This window comes from Drosophila hydei, unplaced genomic scaffold (assembly GCF_003285905.1).
Source record: "Drosophila hydei strain 15085-1641.00,03,60 unplaced genomic scaffold, DhydRS2 tig00000333-arrow-arrow-pilon, whole genome shotgun sequence".
NCBI lineage: Eukaryota > Metazoa > Arthropoda > Insecta > Diptera > Drosophilidae > Drosophila > Drosophila hydei.
In genome coordinates this window covers 903,646-921,848 of record NW_022045711.1, presented here as the reverse complement: position 1 = coordinate 921,848, position 18,203 = coordinate 903,646, and the positions used below count along the sequence as shown (strand labels likewise).

Genomic DNA, 18,203 nt, shown 5'->3' with positions numbered 1-18,203 from the left:
TATTTATGACATGTTCCACTGTAGGGGCGCAGGTGGGCGGCACAAGAGGGGGCGGGGCTGAGCTGGTAGAAGCTGTCGCTGCAATGTTACCTCACGTTGTCTTCACAGCTTAATGTCTTTTTAAATGGACGAGCACACACCGAAAGCACTAAAAGGGGCTTCGGAACTAGATCCTAACACATTAGGGGCACTCAGCACAAATATTTGGGAGATTTTCGTCGGCCTTAAGTTCTTATTTGTATTTCAATTAATGCGAAAATAAGAATTCAAAGTTTTATGATTTTTTTTATTTTTATTTAATTTTAATTTTTTTTTAAATTTGTTGTTTTTTTCGTGAGGGAAAAAATGAGAATTTAATTAAAGTATAAAATAAAATATAAAAAATATAAATATATAAAATAAAATATTTATATAAAAAAATAACCAAATAAAATTAAAAATATTACAGATTCGTATAAAATATTTAAAAAATAATAATATATTTATAAAATAAAGAAAATTAAAAAAATGTTAAGTATTTATATATGCATATATATAAAAGAATATAAAAATACTAATATATTTAAAATAAATAAAATTAATATAAAAATTTATTAATATACATAAATAAAATAAATAAATAATATATAAATATTAAATAATATTAATATATTTTTAAAAAGTTACTTCATAAATAGGCACAGTGGAGAAAATTAACTATTAAACAGACAAAGAAAAATATGCGTAGTTTGTCTTATAATATTTGTAAAAATATATTAAGCACATCATAAGAACAATATATATGAATTATATATTAAATATATTTTAAAATGTCAATTTTAAGCGTAATTTTCTAGGCACAGCGAATAACCCTAATGCACTGACCAACGCTGGGGTTCTTCTCTTCTTTCGGTTTTTTAGAGTTTGTCATGAAGAAAATAAAGAAGCTTTTTTATATTATTACTTATGTACATATCTATCAGATCAATTCAGGAATTTTGTGGACCACCCTCGTAGATGGGGTCTTTCAACGTGGTGGTTAGATATATTTATCTCTGTCTCTAACTGTTTCAGGTTATCTCTCTTCATTTATACATATATCTTCTTTCTCCCTTAGGCTTATCTTCTCTCTCTCTTCCTCTTTCCTATCTGTCATTCTTTCTCTCTCTGTCTCGCTTTTTCTGTATATCTGATTCTTCCTCGGTCCCTTTCTCCCTCTTTTTCTATCTCTCCATCTCTGTAAGTCTATATTTCTCCTGGCTGCATTCTTTTTGTTGCTAACGGCATCTCTATCTTCCTTCACTTGTCTCCTTTATCTCTCTCTCTCTCTCTCTCTCTCTCGCTCCTCTATGTCTTCTCTCCCCATCTCTTTCCCTTTTGCTCTCTCTCTTTCTCTCTTATCACCTACACTGTGCCTTTTTTCTATTTATTTGCCAATATTTAGCTCTCCCCACTCTTTCCCTCTCTCTCTCTCTCTTTATTTGCTTCCCATAGTTATTTATAGGCCTCCCCAGATTTGTCTTTCGCCTGCCGCCGAGTCGAGTTAAATTTCATTTTTTTCATGTTTTTGTGCCACTTGCCTCAATGGGCCTCAATTATTTTGAAATTCATTTAAAGTGTCAATTTGCTTTCGAAAATGATGCGAGGTGGCAACCCTGGCAGCTGGAACGCCTGTCTTCACACACTCATACATGCATAACTCATCTTCATCCTCTCGATACTTATGCATTTTTTGCTATTGCTTCCCTTGCAGCTAAAGATGCGATCTTGGCTTTAAGGTGCGAGCAGGCGAGCGCTGGACTGTGTGAAAGAGACAGCAAATCGTGTGGAGAGCGAACTTTCGTGGAGGACAACGAGCCGCAAATCAAAAGGGCAACCCAAAGCAAGGCAAAGCAAAGCAAAAATCAGGTAAGTTCACAATTGAATAATAAACTTGAAGCCTGCCGCAATTTGTGGCGCCCACGCCTGTTGCGCTGTGGCGCGCCCAAAAAACGTTGCAACAAACAATTGCTGCGTGTTGCCCACGCACGCTGCACGCTGCTGGGCGGGCGACTGCGGGTGCGGAGTGTAGTGGATTCAACAGGTGGGGCGCTCAAATTAGACGACAGACGCTGCTGCTGCTGCTAGTACTGAGCCCACACCAGGCTGCCACATGCCGCATGTGGCAACACGCAAATCCTGTTGCCTGTCGCCTGGAATGCAGATTTTCAACTCGTTTACATGTGAGAGCTGGCGCTACAGACTCGTTTTTTGCTCTGTTTCTGTTGTCGTTTCGCTGCTCCGCTTTGGGCCAGCTGCTACCCGCGCTGCGCCCCTGTCTCTTGCCATTGCCTTGCCTTGCCTTGTTCCGGTCTTCTTTGAGCTCAGCTCCGTCTTCCAGCTTCCATGTTCCAGCTTCCAGCTGCTCGATCAAAAAAACCGGTTTCATTCCACAAGAATTTTGCCATAGCTAGACATGTGCATGTGTGTATGTGTGTGTGTGTGTTTTTGGTTGTTGTTGTTGCGTTTTGCTTTGTGTTTGTTTTTGTTTTAGCTTTGTTTGTATAGGGCCCATCTTTACGTTCTTATCGCGTTGTTTTTGTTGCTCGATTCGTGATTTTTCTATTGCTCCTTGCTTTGTTGTTGTTACTGCCACAGCAATAGTTGTTGTTGTTGTTGTTAGTTGTTGCTGTTATTGTTAGTTGTTGCTCTCAGGTTTTATTGAACTTTGTGTAACAAACAGCCAACAGCTTGTAGCAGGTGTTAGTGTTTTACAAGCTGTTAACTGCCGCTGCCACGGCTTAATGGCCAAGCAACAACAACAACATTTAACTAACTGTTGTTGTTGTCTTCGCTTAACGCCTTGCATTGAAATACGCGCACAACGCGACTCACAATTCATTGGCAAATAAACTTTTAGGCATGCGCTCGACTAGCACATACCCTGTACAAGTGGACTGAAGTGTGTGCAACATTTGTCATTCAATTGCAGCTACAACAATAGCATAGCATGCTAATTACAGGGTATCAGCTGTTCTACATGGTCTTGGTTTAGCTCTAACCCTCCCTAGCTCCTCCTTCCTCGCCTCTCTCTCTCTCTCGCCTTGTACAGGCACCGCCCTCGCCACTGCTGCATGTAGCATGGCTAGTTGCAATGCCTGTGCGCCTACTTTACTAATTTCTAACAGTTATATGCTAATTTCTGGACAAGCGCAAACATTTGAAGAAGCCGCTGACAACGTTTGCCATTCACCGAAGTTGTTTATTGTTGTTGTCGCTGGTTGTTGTTGTTGTTGCTGTTGTAGTGGTTGTTGCTAGTGAACATGTGTATTTTGACTGTTAATTTATGCTATTTAATTTGGCATTTCATTTGATTAATAACTGTTATTCCGTCTGTCTCGAATGTCTTCTCTCAATTTCATCATACAACAACAACGACAACCACGAAACTTGTCCTACGTTTTGTTATTGTTCTAGTTTGTATTTCTGTTTTTTAATTTAATGTGGCCTTTTCGAGGTGTGACTAATCGAATTAGCATGCAACAACAACGACAACAAAGCCAACAACAATCATATTAACCAATTGTGCAGATTAAGCCATGGCAACATTCACAAGCGCTAGCAACATGCTGCCGACTCGTAAGCACATGTTGCTAGCGCTTGCCGTTCTGCCGTTTGCCGTTTGCCAAAGAGAAGCGCATGATGGAGGGGAGTAGGAGAAGTAGTCACAATCAGATTCATATTCATTTTGTATAATACTTTATTCACACTTACATATATTTATATAGTAAGAGCAAATGTTGTAAATGCATTCACATGCACTTAAGATTCATACTATTATTCGAATCCGTATTCAAATTCACAGTCTCAATTAAACTAATCATTTTTATGACTTTCATACTCATATTTATACTCATATTCTCTCCTCTTTCGACTCTTCTTCGTATTCATATTTATATTCATAATATTATATTCTCACTTATACTGCTATTCAGCGTTTCATTGAAATTTCTAGTCATATTTATATTCGTATTCAGAGTCATGTTCATATTTGCTTTTATATTCATATTCACATTCATATCAATACTTTCATTTTGACATTTTGGCATTGATATTCACACTCATACTTACATTCATATTCATATTCACATTCATTTTATTATTCATATTCATTTTATCATTCATATTTGTTACACATTCACATTCATATTCACATTTAAATTCGTATTCTTATTTATATTTGCATGCATATTCATATTCTTATTTATAACAATGCTCATATAACTGATCTTCTTGTTCATATTCATAATGAATGAATTTCACAATAGTATTCACACTCATATTCACACTTTTTTCCTTCTATATCTATATCTATATCTGCCTTTGCATTTATATTCATATTCATATTCACATTCATTGTATTCATATTCATCTTTATTTTCATACTCGCATTCATATTCAGACATTCATATTCACATTTCAGTTCACACTCCTACTCAGACACATGTTGCAGCAACATGTTGCCCAATTAAACGTTCCCTTTATCAAATGCGCTTTTATTGTTTTAACTTTTATTGTTTTAACATTTATTTTGATTACTATTTGGAGCTAGTAGCTGCAAGCACTGTTCCCACTAGTTTCTCAGGCGAGGCAAACTGTGCGTGTGTGTGTGTGTGCAACATTCTTGCAACGCGCCATTCATTTCCTCAGTTCTTGTTCTGGCTTTGACTAGTTGTTGCTGTTGTTGCTTGGAATGCGCATTAATTTTCAACACACGCAACAAGCAGCAAGCAGCAAGCAGCAAGAAGCAGCAGCGGCAGCAGAGGCAGCCACAGCCACTGCCACAGCATAAGCTGCGTCAATTTCGCGCTTTACTTTTGTTGTCAGATGGTTTTAAATCAGCGTTCGCGAGGATCGAGCCAGCTCCACCTGGGCTGGGCGCTCGTCCGTGTAGGCAGTCCGGTTTGCGGTCAGCTCCTTGCGTTAACAAGTGGTTAGCAGCCGCCGTCGCAGTCGCAGTTGGCAGCGCAGTCAGCTGCATTGGCTGTGGCAGCTGCACGCGCCTGCCTGCCTGCCTGCCCCATAATGACTTTCAAATGGGAGCCGCACAGCGATTTATGTGCGTCAAACAGACTGCGAGAGAGAGGGAGAGAGAGGAAGCTGGAGGCATTGACGAGGGCGGGACAGGTGAGGAACTGGGCAGACCGGGCGGCCGTTTTCTTGGAATTCCGCGCGCGCTTTTGTGTACCATTTTTGTTTTCTGTTTTCTGTTTTCTGTTTTTTGCCTTTTGCTTTTGAGTTTTTTTTCGAATCGAGAGGCGCAAACTGTCGCAGGGCAAATGCTGCACGAACCCGTTCCGCAGGCCACTTGCCGCAACAGCAACAGCCACACAGCACCTGCAGCCTGCTCATAATAATGACACGCCATTAAGAAGCTGATGCCCTGATGCCACAAGGACTGGCCACATGCGGCATGCAACATGCTGCCAGCCAGGCAACCGTCTGGCCTCGGCTCCAGTTTAAATGGCATATTGCGAGCGACTGTGCTTCCGTTGTCACGCCCCATTCGCTTACCACAGGACAGCAATCTCTGCCCCTGTCCCTGCCCCTGCCCTGCCTTATGTTCGTTCACTTCTGGGTACAGTTGCGTTCAAGACATCACATTCCACACACAATTTAACGCCTACTTTTGCCAACAAAACAAAATTTTAAAAAATCCAACTTTTGCGCTGCTTTCGGCAGCTCAATTAGGGAAATTCCCAAAAGGATTTCCTGGGGGACAATGTTTTTAACACAAATAAATGCTCAAAAAATCTTTCTGTTTATGCATAATATTATAGTTTGTTAATTTTATAATATTTATGGATTGTATGGTATCACATTAGATCAGGGCAGCGGGTAACTGCACCTGCAACTGCACTGATCTCATCTAAAGGCGCTACCCAGAGCAGACCTCATTTTGAAAGCTGCTAGAAATGGCACGGAAATGACAAAATGGGAAAGTGTTCTTAAGTTAGTTAAAGTGCAAGCAGGAACTTGGTATTTGAAGAGCCTTTTCGATATTTAGTATGAAAGACAGGAGCAATCTATAGAATTGCAATTCCTATCAAATTATACAAATGCATCCATTCACATTAGAATAAATCATAAAGTTCTTTGTAAATGCATTGAAAAGATTAAGCACATATGGATCATCCTTACATATAGTGAAGATAAAGATGACTTTTGTGCTGAGAGGAGAGAGTATATGGGAATAAGAGTATTTCCAGTCGCATTTAGCCCAGTCTCACATGATAAATTTACACAAGGCATGACACTTACTATATAGAGGTAGAGAGAGTTGAACTTGGTCTACACTGTAAGACCACTCAGTCCTAGAGGCAGAGGTCCTCTCTGCAGAGAGAGGAGACGTGGCAAGTCGTAAGGTAGCTGCAGTCAGTTGCGATCGACTGCCACGCTTCCTATACAATTAATAGTAAATCCTTTTATATATATATATATATACTTAAAGCCATTACCAAACGTCTTTCCTTTCAGATTTGCCGCTCGCTCTCTCTGGAGCAGAGATGTGTCGATCGATGATTGCGCTGCTGCTGCTCAGTTGCCTCGTAGCGTGTTGCAGCTGCAGCAGCAACAACAACTCGAGCCACATGCTCGGCGTCTATATCGAAAGAGCGCCGGAGTCAGCGATCGCGCCCAAGGGCGACGAAGTGGTGTTTGAGTGTGAGCTGAACCTGCAGCCGGATCGCTTGGAGTGGCGCTTCCGGCCAAGCAGCAACGAGCCGTATAGCTACCTGCGGCCAGCTGCCGGCTACAACGTGACCAGCAGCAACGAGGACCGCACCTGGAAGCTGCGCATCTATGTGAACGCCCAAACGCTGGGCGACTACCAGTGCGTCGCTTGGTATGGACCCGGAGCAATCGCCTCGACGCCCGCCCGGCTCACGCTTGTCTCCATCTCCATAGACAATCCGAGCGTGAGCCGGCATGCCGTGCGCTGGAGCGTGGCGCCCAAGAACTGTGTGCTGCTGCGCTGCGGCTCGGTCAACTCCAGTCCGCCGGCCATTTGGAGCTTCTATCGGAATGGCGAGAAGCTGCCGCAGACGGAGCTGCTGCCAGGTGCCGCCGGCGCGCTGGTGCTCAACTCGGTCAGTGCCAAGGATGCGGGCAACTACACCTGTGCGGCAACGAATGCCATTACAGGCGTCGAGCTGCGCCTGCCACAGGTGATCGATTTGCGTGTCGACTACACGGATCGGACCCCGCCCTATTTTCTGCTCCAGCAGCCGGCGACACAGGTAGCCGCTCGGCCAGGCGAGACCGTTGTCCTGGAATGCCCGGGCGTGGGATCGCCCCGGCCTGGCGCTGTCTGGAGCAGTCCCAACGTGCCCAACATCTACCACAATCGCAGTCGTGTGCTTGCCTACGGGCTGCAGATCACGGACATCCGGCCCGAGGACCAGGGCTCCTACGTGTGCCGCCTCGACAATGGCATTGCTCCCGTGCTCGTGCACATGATCAAGCTGAGTGTGCTCGAACGACCGCGCATCTTGCACGGCCCCGACAATACTCTAACTAACGAGGGCGATCCCCTAAAGCTGGAGTGCGCGGCCTCCGGGCATCCCCAGCCAGACATCTATTGGCTGATCAACGGAAAGGATGCCAGCGACGACAACGAAACCCTCGTCGAGCACGGAAGCCTGCTCATCCATCATGTTCAGAAGCGTCATGCGGGCATCGTACAATGCTTTGCGCGCAATCAAATAGGCGAGGTAAGTCGTCGGCTCTAAGCCAAGCTACAATCGATAACTTCATTTGTAGAGTGAGGGGATGAATATGGAGTCCAAGTGCAACTTAAGCACTCTCCATTCATGAAAGCAGAAATCGTATACCGAATTTGGTATTTTTAGCCTCGAATACAGGAATCGATATTTATCGATATTTGGAAAAACTACCAAACTTGGCTACAGCTGCAAAATATCTGCAGCAGACTGCTCGATGGAAAGGTCAAACAAATCCTTACCCCAGAAGCTATAAATAAAGTGCAATAATATGGAAAATATAGATTAGAAAGCTAATTGGTATATCTAGCATCTCTAGAACCCGAATCATGCCTTCATATAAAAGTCTATATCAGATAAATAGAGCTTACGCAACATGGTCTAACATGGTCAACCCTAAATACCACAATAGGTGTCTGTAGCTCCTAAAGCGCTCGAGTTATGTTGAAACAGTCGAGTAGCGATAACAATAGTTATCGATCAAGCAAACAATGAGATTGATGAGATGCTAGATCAGATCAGCCAGAGGCTATAAGACAGAGATAAACTGCTTAGAGCAGGAATAGATGTGGTTGCAACAATATGCCCCGTGGTTGCTATGACTGATGATTGATATTCCTTAAGCTCATCCCTTTTCCTTTTGCTCCACTTGCAGACGAGCGAGGGCAGCGTTTTGCGCGTGAATCCGATGCAGATTAGCGGCGATGATCTGCCGCTTGGCGAGGTGCCCATGCGATCGGCCCACGATTTGGCAAATGGTGGCGGCTCCTACTCGTCCGCCTCCTCGTCCTCCTCAGCCTCCTCCCCGGGCGGAGGCTCACGCAACAAGAAGCGCAAATACATGAGAATTGGTAAGTTTTGTAAGTTTTGTTCTTTTCATGCTTGGTTTCACTGTATTTCATATGCGAGATACAATTACAATTTGAGAGTTGGCTTAGGTCTAAGAGCGATTGACTGCTGGCTGATCGATTGATCGAGCAATCAATCGGTAACTATTGAACGGCTAACGCTAATCGTTAATCGTTAATCGTTTATCGCTTTAAATGTTAGTCGGTAATCTTTAATCGTAAAATACGGCCAGCCGAACACAGCTCGCCGTCCCGCCCACCCATAAAACAATATTTCTCTTCACATTCAAAAAAAAAGAAGTCAATTGAGGAAAAAAAATCAGTAAGATAACTATAGATAAAGATAAAACTATATATATCTAGCTGCAGCTTCCGTTTAGAGCAGCAATTGCATATCTAATTCCATATATTGCTGGTGCTGCTGCTGCTGCTGCGGCTCATCGAATTCAACATCCTCGGCCTCTGCCTCTGCCTCTGCCTCTGCCTCGGCCTCTGTCTCCGGTTCTGCCTCTGCATCGCTAATGTCCTCCAGATCTCATGTGCTGCTGCACTTGCGCAGCTGCTCCTCCTCCTTTTCCAGTATGCGTATCTTCATTTTGAGCTCCTCGACGCGCAGTCGATGCACCTCGCGCATGTACTTGAGCTCATCCTGCGCCTTGTTCACCTCGATCTTCTTCGCCTCGGTGGCCAGTTGCTGCTCCTTGCAGCGCAGCTCTGCCTCCTTCACTTTGAAGTAATTGATGCGCTCCTCGTAGCTGTCGCCTGACTGTTGCTGCAACTGTTGTTGCTGCTGCTGCTGTTGTTGCTGTTGCTGCTGCAACTGCTGCTGCTGCTGCGTGACTGCTGCTGCCGCTGCCACGCCGCTTGCGCTAACATTTGCTACGGACGCTGCAGTTGCTGACACCGGCACAGTCACGGGCACCGAGGTGGCCGCCGTTACGTTGGGCAGGGCGCTGAATGTGAAGGTGGGCGTGCCGCCGGTTAGTTGCATCTTAACAGCAGCTGCTGCTGCAGCCACCTGCTGCTGCTGTTGCTGCTGCTGTTGTTGCTGCTGCTGCTGCTGCTGTTGTTGCTGCTGCTGCTGGACAACCACAGCTGCTGCTGCCTGCTGCTGTTGCTGTTGATGGTGCGCCGCTGCCGCCGCCACCGCCAACTGTTGCTGCTGTGCCGCTAGCTGCTGCTGCGCCAACTGCTGTGCCTGCGCCTGCGCCTGCGCTTGTGCCTGGGCTTGCGCTTGGGCCTGAGCTTGCGCCTGAGCTTGAGCCTGGGCTTGTGCGTGCGCTTGCTGTTGCTGCTGCGCCTGATACTGGGCGAGCGTTATCTGCTGCGGCTTTATCTCGCTGATGATCTGCTGGTTGTAGCCGCCGGCTGTGATGGTGGCCATCGTATGCTGCTGCGGCTGCGTGGGTATCGTGTGTATCTGTGTGGCTATCAGACAGAGGGAAAGGCAGCGAAAGAGTTAAATGGGAACAATTGCGACTGGCGTTTCACTCAGCTCACCTGTCGCATCTGCGGGATGCTTGATTTGAAGTATTATCTCTTCGCGGGGTCGCGCCGGCTTAAAGTGCAGCAGATCGGTCAGCGTTAGCTTTTCGGCACTTATTGAGTCAACGTTGATGCGATGCGTGTTCAACATGCTCGCATTTGCAGCAGCAACTGCGGCGCTCACCTGCAGCTTCTGCATCTCAGCGACAGCTGATTGCTGCTGCTCCACCTGGGCCTGCGCCGCCTGCTGCTGCTGCTGCTGTTGCTGTTGCTGCTGTTGCTGTGCATCGAGCGGATCGTCCTCCATTTCGCTAACATCGTTGCCATCCATTTCTATTTCGTCGAAGGTATCGCCCTGCGGGTTGTGCTCGGAGGCATCCGGACTGATTTGATATTCCGGCTCTACCTTGACGTTATCGTGATGCTGCTGCTGCTGTTGCTGCTGCTGTTGTTGTTGCTGCTGCTGAGCATTTGCAGAGACGGAGCCCACTTTGCCCATAGCCGAGCTGCCGCCAGACCCGCTGCCATCCCTATAAGGATACTGTTTGCGCAGGCTGCAAGGATGCACGAGATTAGTTGAAGAGCAATTTGGGCCCAGTTGCACTTACCGCGAATTGAGCCAGAACTTTTGTATCTGCTTAATGTTGCGCATGGCGTTCACATGTGGATGTGAGTTGAAGTCACGCACAATCTTGTCCCAGGTGTCGCGCACGGAGTACTTGTTGCGTTGCTTCTTTCTATGCTTGATGTCTATCACCTCCTCGTGCAAATGGAACAGTGTGTAGAGCACCTCCTTCTCTTCGGCGGTGAAGCGTGGCGTTAGCGGCAGTTGGCCCTTTGAGCTGCCTGCCGTTGAGCCATTATTGTTTGAGTTGCTATTGCCATTTGTATTGTTGTTGATGTTGTTGTTGTTGTTGGTGGGGCTGCCATCGCCGCTGACGTTGACCGTCGCCTGGACGACGGTGACATTGTTGCTGGCATTGGCGGCACCGGCACCAGCATCTCCGGTTGCCGACATCCTTGCTCACTCGCAAATATCTTCTTTTTTTATGGTTTGTTTATGTTATTTTTTTCTTCCTCCACTCGTTTTTCTCCTTTTGTTTTGAGTTTTTCAGAATTGAGTTTGTTTATGAACCACACGAATCACTTGAGTGACAGTTCGCGAGTTCCGAATTGGTAAGCAAGCGCAGCAAGCGCGTGAGCGAGTGAACGAAAAACAAGTCCAAAACGAGTCCGAGTCGGAGTCGGAATCGGAGTCTGATGCCGAGTCCAAGTTCGAGTGCGAGTGCCAAAAAGTGTTGCCGAGTAGCGAGTAATATACGAAAATCAATTGCACTCGTTTTGCTAATACACACACGCACACACACACATGCACAGCGAGAGCGAGTGCGCGCGTGTGTGAGCGTCGGTGTGAGTCTTTTTGTCTGTTGTCGTTGTCTGATGTCTGCTGTCCGTCCGCTTGCCACTAAGGAGAACTGCCACTTTATATTGCACTACAAATGTCTATGGAAATATTGCTATGCTTAACCGCTGTACACGTTTGCCCCACAAATTGCTTTTGATTTAATTAACTTTAGCATTTAATGTAAATGCGCGCGCTTTGCTGAGGTTTTTTTTATTTATATATATATATGTATATATTTGTGGCATGCAGAGCCACCATCAAGCACAAAAAATTCCGCTCAAAACGCGTACGCAGCTATAACAATACTACTCAATGCTGTACAGCGATACTACTCAATGCTACAATACAATACTACTCATGCCGCTAACAGTGGTTCAGCGCTCCGGCTTGCGCACTGTTGACTCACTTTCGCGTTAACATTGCGAGCACTGTTTGCGTTAACACCATTAACCAACACTTGAATTATAAAAACTTAAAAATTGAGAAAAATTTGATTTGAAAATGAAAAACTTGGTATTACAGCGAATATGGTGCCGCCATCGCGACCTAATGTCACGCGACTGGCCGACGATGCCGTCATGCTACGCTGGAATGTGCCCAAAAACGATGGTCTTGCCATACAGTTCTTCAAAGTCCAATATCGAATGCTCGGCGACAACGCTCGGAAGATCCCTCGCGAGAATTGGCAGACAGCTAATGAGAATATACCATATGGCAGACAGCAGCAGCGGGAGCGGGATCGAGATCGAGATCGGGATCGGGATCGTCAACGGGATCATCATGAACAGGACATCAGGAATTTCACGTCGTCCGTAACTCTCTTGCGTCCGGATCGCTATTATCGCTTCCGCATTATAGCCGTCTACTCGAACAATGACAACAAGGAGGGCAACACCTCAGCCAAGTTCTTCTTGCGGCGCGGCGCTGCCAAATCGAATCTGCCCGTGCCAGAACTTCGCGAAATTGAATCCTATTCGGAATCGGCCGTCCTGCTCCACTGGACACTCGCATCGACGACAGCCGCCCAGCTGCATAACATTGATGGCTATTACGCCTACTATCGTCCGGCTGCCTCTGCCTCCGAGTACCTCAAGGCGACTGTCGATGGCGGCCATGCAAGACGGTTCAAGATCGACCAACTGGAACCGGGCACCGCCTACGAGTTCAAGCTGCAAACATTCAATGCGCACGCCGCCTCCGACTTCAGCGACATCAAACAGGGACGCACGACAAGTGAGTAGAGTACTAGTACCTTGGGTATCTGCAGCTGCAGTGCATCCTTTATTCTTCCGCAGAGTCTTCGAGCCAAACGCCGCCCGCCCTTGTGCCTGCTTCAAATGGTAAATCGTCGGAAGATCAACAGAACTCCATCTATCCAGTCATAGCTGGCGCCGCTGGTGGCGGCCTTCTATTGGTCATTGCCATTGCCGTGGCCTGTCTGTGCTTGCGTCGTCGCAACAATCCCCAGCCTGAGGGTAAGTTCCTTCCCTTTGCTGCTGGCTTAACTCTGTCCTCATTCCTCTCTCCCGCTCTCTCCATTTCAGACGAGAACAAGCCGCAATTGGATCACATTCAAGCGGATTTCGTTACATCTGCCGTGCTGGGCGTGGCACCACATCACAACCACAACCACAACCACAACCATAGCCACAAGCCGGGCGACATGCGACGTCTGAATGGTGTCATTCCGCGCATGAACATCACTTCGAATCCGCTCGCTCAGGATCCCGCAGCCGATAAGGTGAGCACTCGTATCTATTGCTCTCTCTATCTGTCTCGCTCTCACAGATTCCGGATACCTCTGATCCACTTTCCAATTATGGCTTTTATATCTTGCAATCAAAACAAAATCAAGTCAAAAATGTTTAGAGAAATACAAAAAACCTTTTCGCTGGTTGCTTGGTCAAAATTTTAAAACGTTTCTCGCCTCGCCTTTGCCTCGCCTACACTGCTGCTGGCAAGTCTCTCTGTCTCCCTCTCTCTCTCTCTCTCTCTCCTTCTATTTCACTCTATATCTGTCTCTGTTTTTGCTTTTTAGTGTCTCCGAGCCCCTCTTAAGTTATTCAATACTTGATTCCGCCTTTTTCCTTGAACTATGAAGCTTCTCTCATATCTCCTAGGGCTTATCATATAGAAAAGTATTATCCATTTGACAAGTGTGAAAACAAGTTGAAGTTCATAGAATTCTTACTTCACTTTGTCACTATTTTGAACAATCTCTGATTGAGGTAGAGAATGTTCCACAAAATTCGAAATATTATAGATTTATATATTATAGATTTATATTTCTTATCTTATACATATCTGTCCAATAGCTTTAAAATTAATTTAAATATGCTCTTCATCTTAAAGCCGCCCAGCTGTTCTATAGTCGGCGCTGCCTCAGCCATTGTCATGAGTATTTCTGATAAACAAACGCGAATTATTATCTGCTTAAGCGGATTAAAGCACAATTACTGCCATTAGCTGAGAACCTAACATTAGAATGGCATTAACATGGCATTAACATGACATTTACATGGCATTAACATGGCGTTTACATGGAGTCAGCTTAAGCAAACTGAGCTCAATCACAATTTGTATATGAATACAATTAAAATTAGAAATATCGAATATCATTAGAGGCATGCAAATGGAGTTAGACTTCGATATTCGCGTCATGGACGACTAGAGCTAGACTTCGATTATATTTATCAATCTTTAACTATCCATCCTTAGCTATCTTAAATTTTTGTTAATGTCCTTGCGTCCCTTTCTTCGGCTTCTTCATTGACTTTTTAGCCACGTCTATGTTTTATTTTTCTTCTTCAGTATTTTTACTTCTTTATCATTATTTTCATTTATATGCCTCGTCTATCTCTCTCTATTTCTCTGTTGCCCTTTCTGGTGTCTCCATCTCGCTCTCGCTTTTCTCATTCGCTTTCTAGATATTCAACTTCTTTTTCTCTTTCTTCCCCTTTCTCGCTTCCTTCCCTTCTTCCACTGCTTCTCTATTATATTTTGCTAGTCCATTGCTTCTTCCTTTCCTCGTGCTCCTCTGGTTCATTTGGTCTTCTCTCTCTCTCTCTCTCTGTCTATCTCGTGAGCGCTGTCTCTCTCTTTTTCTTCCTCTTGCTTGTCGCTCTCTCTCTGCCCTCGTCTCGTTCGCCATTTGCCAAACTGAGCGTCCCCTGTTCCAGAATCGCAATGTAATGGAGCTGCGCTTCCTGCCGCCCGCCAATGGCAACGCCTGCGCCGCTGCACCGGAGCAGCCGGCGAGGCACGTCGAGCCTGTTGCTGGCGCGGATATTTATGCCGATGCGGATGTCGATGCCGAAATGGATGCGAATGAGAATGCGGATGCGGATGCTGATGAGGATATTGCTGCTAGCGAAAAGGCTCAGGCGTGCGCCTCTTCCTCTTGCGAAACTCTGGAAGCATGCGAGGGTCTCAGCCAGTCACAGTCCCAGTCCCAGTCGCAGTTGCAGTCGCAGCTGCAACCGATGCCAGTTTCTACGGAGGCGCCTAGCAAGCCGCTGCCGCCGCTGCCCAAGAAAACAGTCGCTTCCAAAGCGCAACAACAACAACAACTAAACGTAAATACCAACAAAATAAGCGAAGAAATTTGGGAATTGAGAAACGTTTTTGAAATTTTGTTGCCAAGCCACCAGCCACCATTTGTTGCATGCAACTCAAGCAGCTTCGTCTAGCTTATTGAGTCTCACTAATATCTCTCTGTCTCTCTCTCTCTTTCTCTATTTAGGGGAATGCAATGGTTGCAGCTGCGGCCGCTGCTCTGCATCAACCGGGCCTGCATCATGCGCAGCCCTATCATGCGCCCGGCACGCCCACCTTTCCACACAAGCGCCACGAGTTTCAGGCGCCGCCACCCGTGCCGCCGCACGCCACCTACTACCAACAACAGCAACAACATCAGCAGCAGCAGCAGCAGCAGATGGTTGCAAGCGGCGCCTCGCCCATGTTGGACCAACAGCGACGCACGCTGGATCGCAGCGTACGCAGCCTGCAACAACAACAGCAACAACATCCCAGCTATGGCCTCGATGATGGCCAGGCCACGCCCACGCGCCTAGCCTCGCTGCGTCGGCAGCGACGCGCCTCTGGCAGCCAACCACACAACAGCCACACAAATCTCAATAATCATCATAACAACAACAACAACAGCAGCAGCAACAACAACAACAATAACAACAATAGTAACAACAACAACAACAACAACGTGCCGCCTCATCTGCTGCACCACCATGCGCACCACCACCCCCACAACGTTGGCATACCCCATGTGCCTGGCAGTCCGCGCGTCCAACGTTCGCCAATGCCAGCGCGGGCTTTGATCAAGCGAACGCGTCTGGGCAGTCACACGGACAACATCTCGTCGGGCAGTCTCAACAGTATTGAGGTCTAGACCTAAGCCCTCGCCCAACTCCCAATCGCCCCTCGCACATCTATCAAAAATCGAATAAAAACTTCCTTTTTTTTTTGCTAATTTATTTAAATTGTCGCTTTAAGTTGTTAGTCTTAATTAGTTTATACATACATATGCTTATATATATGCCTAAATCTCCTTATATCTGGTGTTATTTATTTATTTAATTCGCACACATTTATTCTTAACGACATTAGTGAGTAGTCGAGCCCCTTCGATGAGCAGGAGTCGTAGAGCCCAGCTGAGCTCTTAGTTTTGTAAGTCGTTCAACTATTAACTTTAACTCGCTGCTTAGGCTTAACCATAATATTAAATAGATCTGTAAGAATTTGATTTTTTTCATATATATATAATATATATCTATGTCTATATATATATATATATATATATATATTTATTAGGTTAACGTGCTACTAATTTCCGCACACACAAAAATCTCCTAAACTATTCGGTAAACACAATAAAACCAGAATACAACAGAAATCGGTCCATATAAATTGTTTTATTTTCATAATCAACTTCATTCGCAGCTCAAAGCAAACTTTCGAAGTGGAATCCTTGGGGCGATATTGGCTGTAACCGTGCAAGCAGCGTTGCCAGTTGGCCAGTTCAGTTCAGGTTGACTCTTCAGGTCAAGTCAGCGCAACTAGTGAAACAGGCTAAAAGGCAGGCCTTTTCGTAATCGATTTGCTATAATATTTTATGGAAGGTAAATATATGGATTTATCTTATTGGTGTCCAACCCATTTGAATATATAATATATATAGTTAAATAATTTGTTTATTGTCTAGTTTAAGACAGATTGCTAATAAAAACAGCAAAAAAAAAAACAAATATTTTATAGAAGAGAGACCCGTAGAAAGCATCGAAATCAGCTGAGTGTTCCGAACTGATTTCTTTACCTCCCTCTGGTAGCTAGCTCAACTTAACATCGATAAAGTTCGATGAAGCGAGAATCTTTAAAGTTAACTCAAAAGGGTTTACAGCTGAGTCTGCAGCAGCAGCAAATCTAGTCCCGCCGCTTGCTGAGCTCTTTGCGCAGGCTCCACTAGAGCGAAATTCAATTTCCTTTTGCTGCCTTTGTCTTGTTGGCTAAAGTAACTTGAGGCACTTCTGCATTGATGCTGAGTCACTTCATAATCTCTCAGCCTTTGTTTGCCAGTCATTTACTGCATATTACTAAGACTGCCTATGAATGGAGAATGCCTAAGAATGGAGAAATTCGGCGCTAAACTAAGCTTTGGCCGGTTCAACAAAGCCATTTCAATATAGCCATTCAATATACCCATTTCAATATAACCATTCAATATACCCATTTCAAAATAGCCATTTCAATATAGCCATTTCAATATAGCCATTTCAAAATAGCCATTTCAATATAGTCATTCAATATACCCATTTCAATATACCCATTTCAATATACCCATTTCAAAATAGCCATTTCAAAATAGCCATTTCAATATAGCCATTCAATATACCCATTTCTATATAACCATTCAATATAGCCTTTCAATATAGCCATTTCAATATAGCCATTTCAAAGTAGCCATTTCAATATAGCCATTTCAAAATAGCCATTTCAATTAAGCTGCAATTCCCGCCAGCCGCAATTTCACAACTGTCGCCGCTTTCTATGTTTGTCAAATGCCAGAACTGGCGGGAAAATAGCCAAATTGACGAGCGATCTAGAGCAAATCCTTTTCCATATGTCAAATTCGTGCGCTTGGCACCCCACTCAACTTTGCTTCGAGCGCTCAGCTGAAATGCTCGATTCTTATTTGAAGTTCCACATATTCCACAATATTTTTTTATTCACTCTTCGCTCTGTGAAACATATGCAAATTGAGCTCCCAGCTCTTCCCCTTCTGATAGAAGAGTATATCAAAGTCATGAGAGGGTATGCCACTCACAGTCCCTTGCTCACATAAATGGGCATTTATTTACCTGTGTGCGGTACTCCAGCTACCTGTTGAAATTGCACAAGGCTGCACAAATACTTAAACATTTATATCTAATCTATAAGTACTTCTTTCGCAGTTCGGATTAGTCATGCATGCCAAATTTCAAGATTTTACTATTTTAATTTCAAATTCATGAATCCAAGATTTCGAAAAGCGAAACTCTGTGGCTGTAAGGAACTGTTTATTAGTGCGAAAATATTTGAATTTCGAATTAAGCTAAGCTAAACGTTCATTCGTAGCTTTTTAGTCTGGTTTCGGAGTCGCTGCCTTACCTTACCTCACCTTTTAGTTCGAAATTCAGACTGTCTCGAAGGGAATATCTCTCAGTTGAGATTCGT

At 44.9% G+C, this 18,203-nt stretch overlaps 2 protein-coding genes across 2 annotated transcripts in view; one reads left to right on the top strand and one right to left on the bottom strand.

The window, feature by feature from the left end:
* The window catches only part of LOC111605601 (interference hedgehog), a 37,114-nt gene extending 21,196 nt beyond the window's left edge, over positions 1-15,918 (top strand). The window contains exons 3-9 of the mRNA XM_023324213.2: positions 1,733-1,887; positions 6,496-7,730; positions 8,395-8,590; positions 12,000-12,710; positions 12,773-12,952; positions 13,022-13,218; positions 15,220-15,918. Of these exons, the coding sequence (XP_023179981.2) occupies positions 6,525-7,730; positions 8,395-8,590; positions 12,000-12,710; positions 12,773-12,952; positions 13,022-13,218; positions 15,220-15,882 (3,153 nt within the window). The 5' untranslated portion in view covers positions 1,733-1,887; positions 6,496-6,524 and the 3' untranslated portion in view covers positions 15,883-15,918. The remainder of the gene's footprint in view (positions 1-1,732; positions 1,888-6,495; positions 7,731-8,394; positions 8,591-11,999; positions 12,711-12,772; positions 12,953-13,021; positions 13,219-15,219) is intronic.
* On the bottom strand, positions 9,078-11,718 carry LOC111605602 (regulatory protein zeste; the record flags this gene model as incomplete). The annotated part of the gene is given in 4 exon segments (XM_023324214.2): positions 9,078-9,614; positions 9,675-10,015; positions 10,088-10,626; positions 10,681-11,718. Coding segments are annotated over 4 exon segments (1,827 nt in total), but the record flags the coding sequence as incomplete, so codon positions are not given.
* Positions 15,919-18,203: the final 2,285 nt, after the last annotated feature.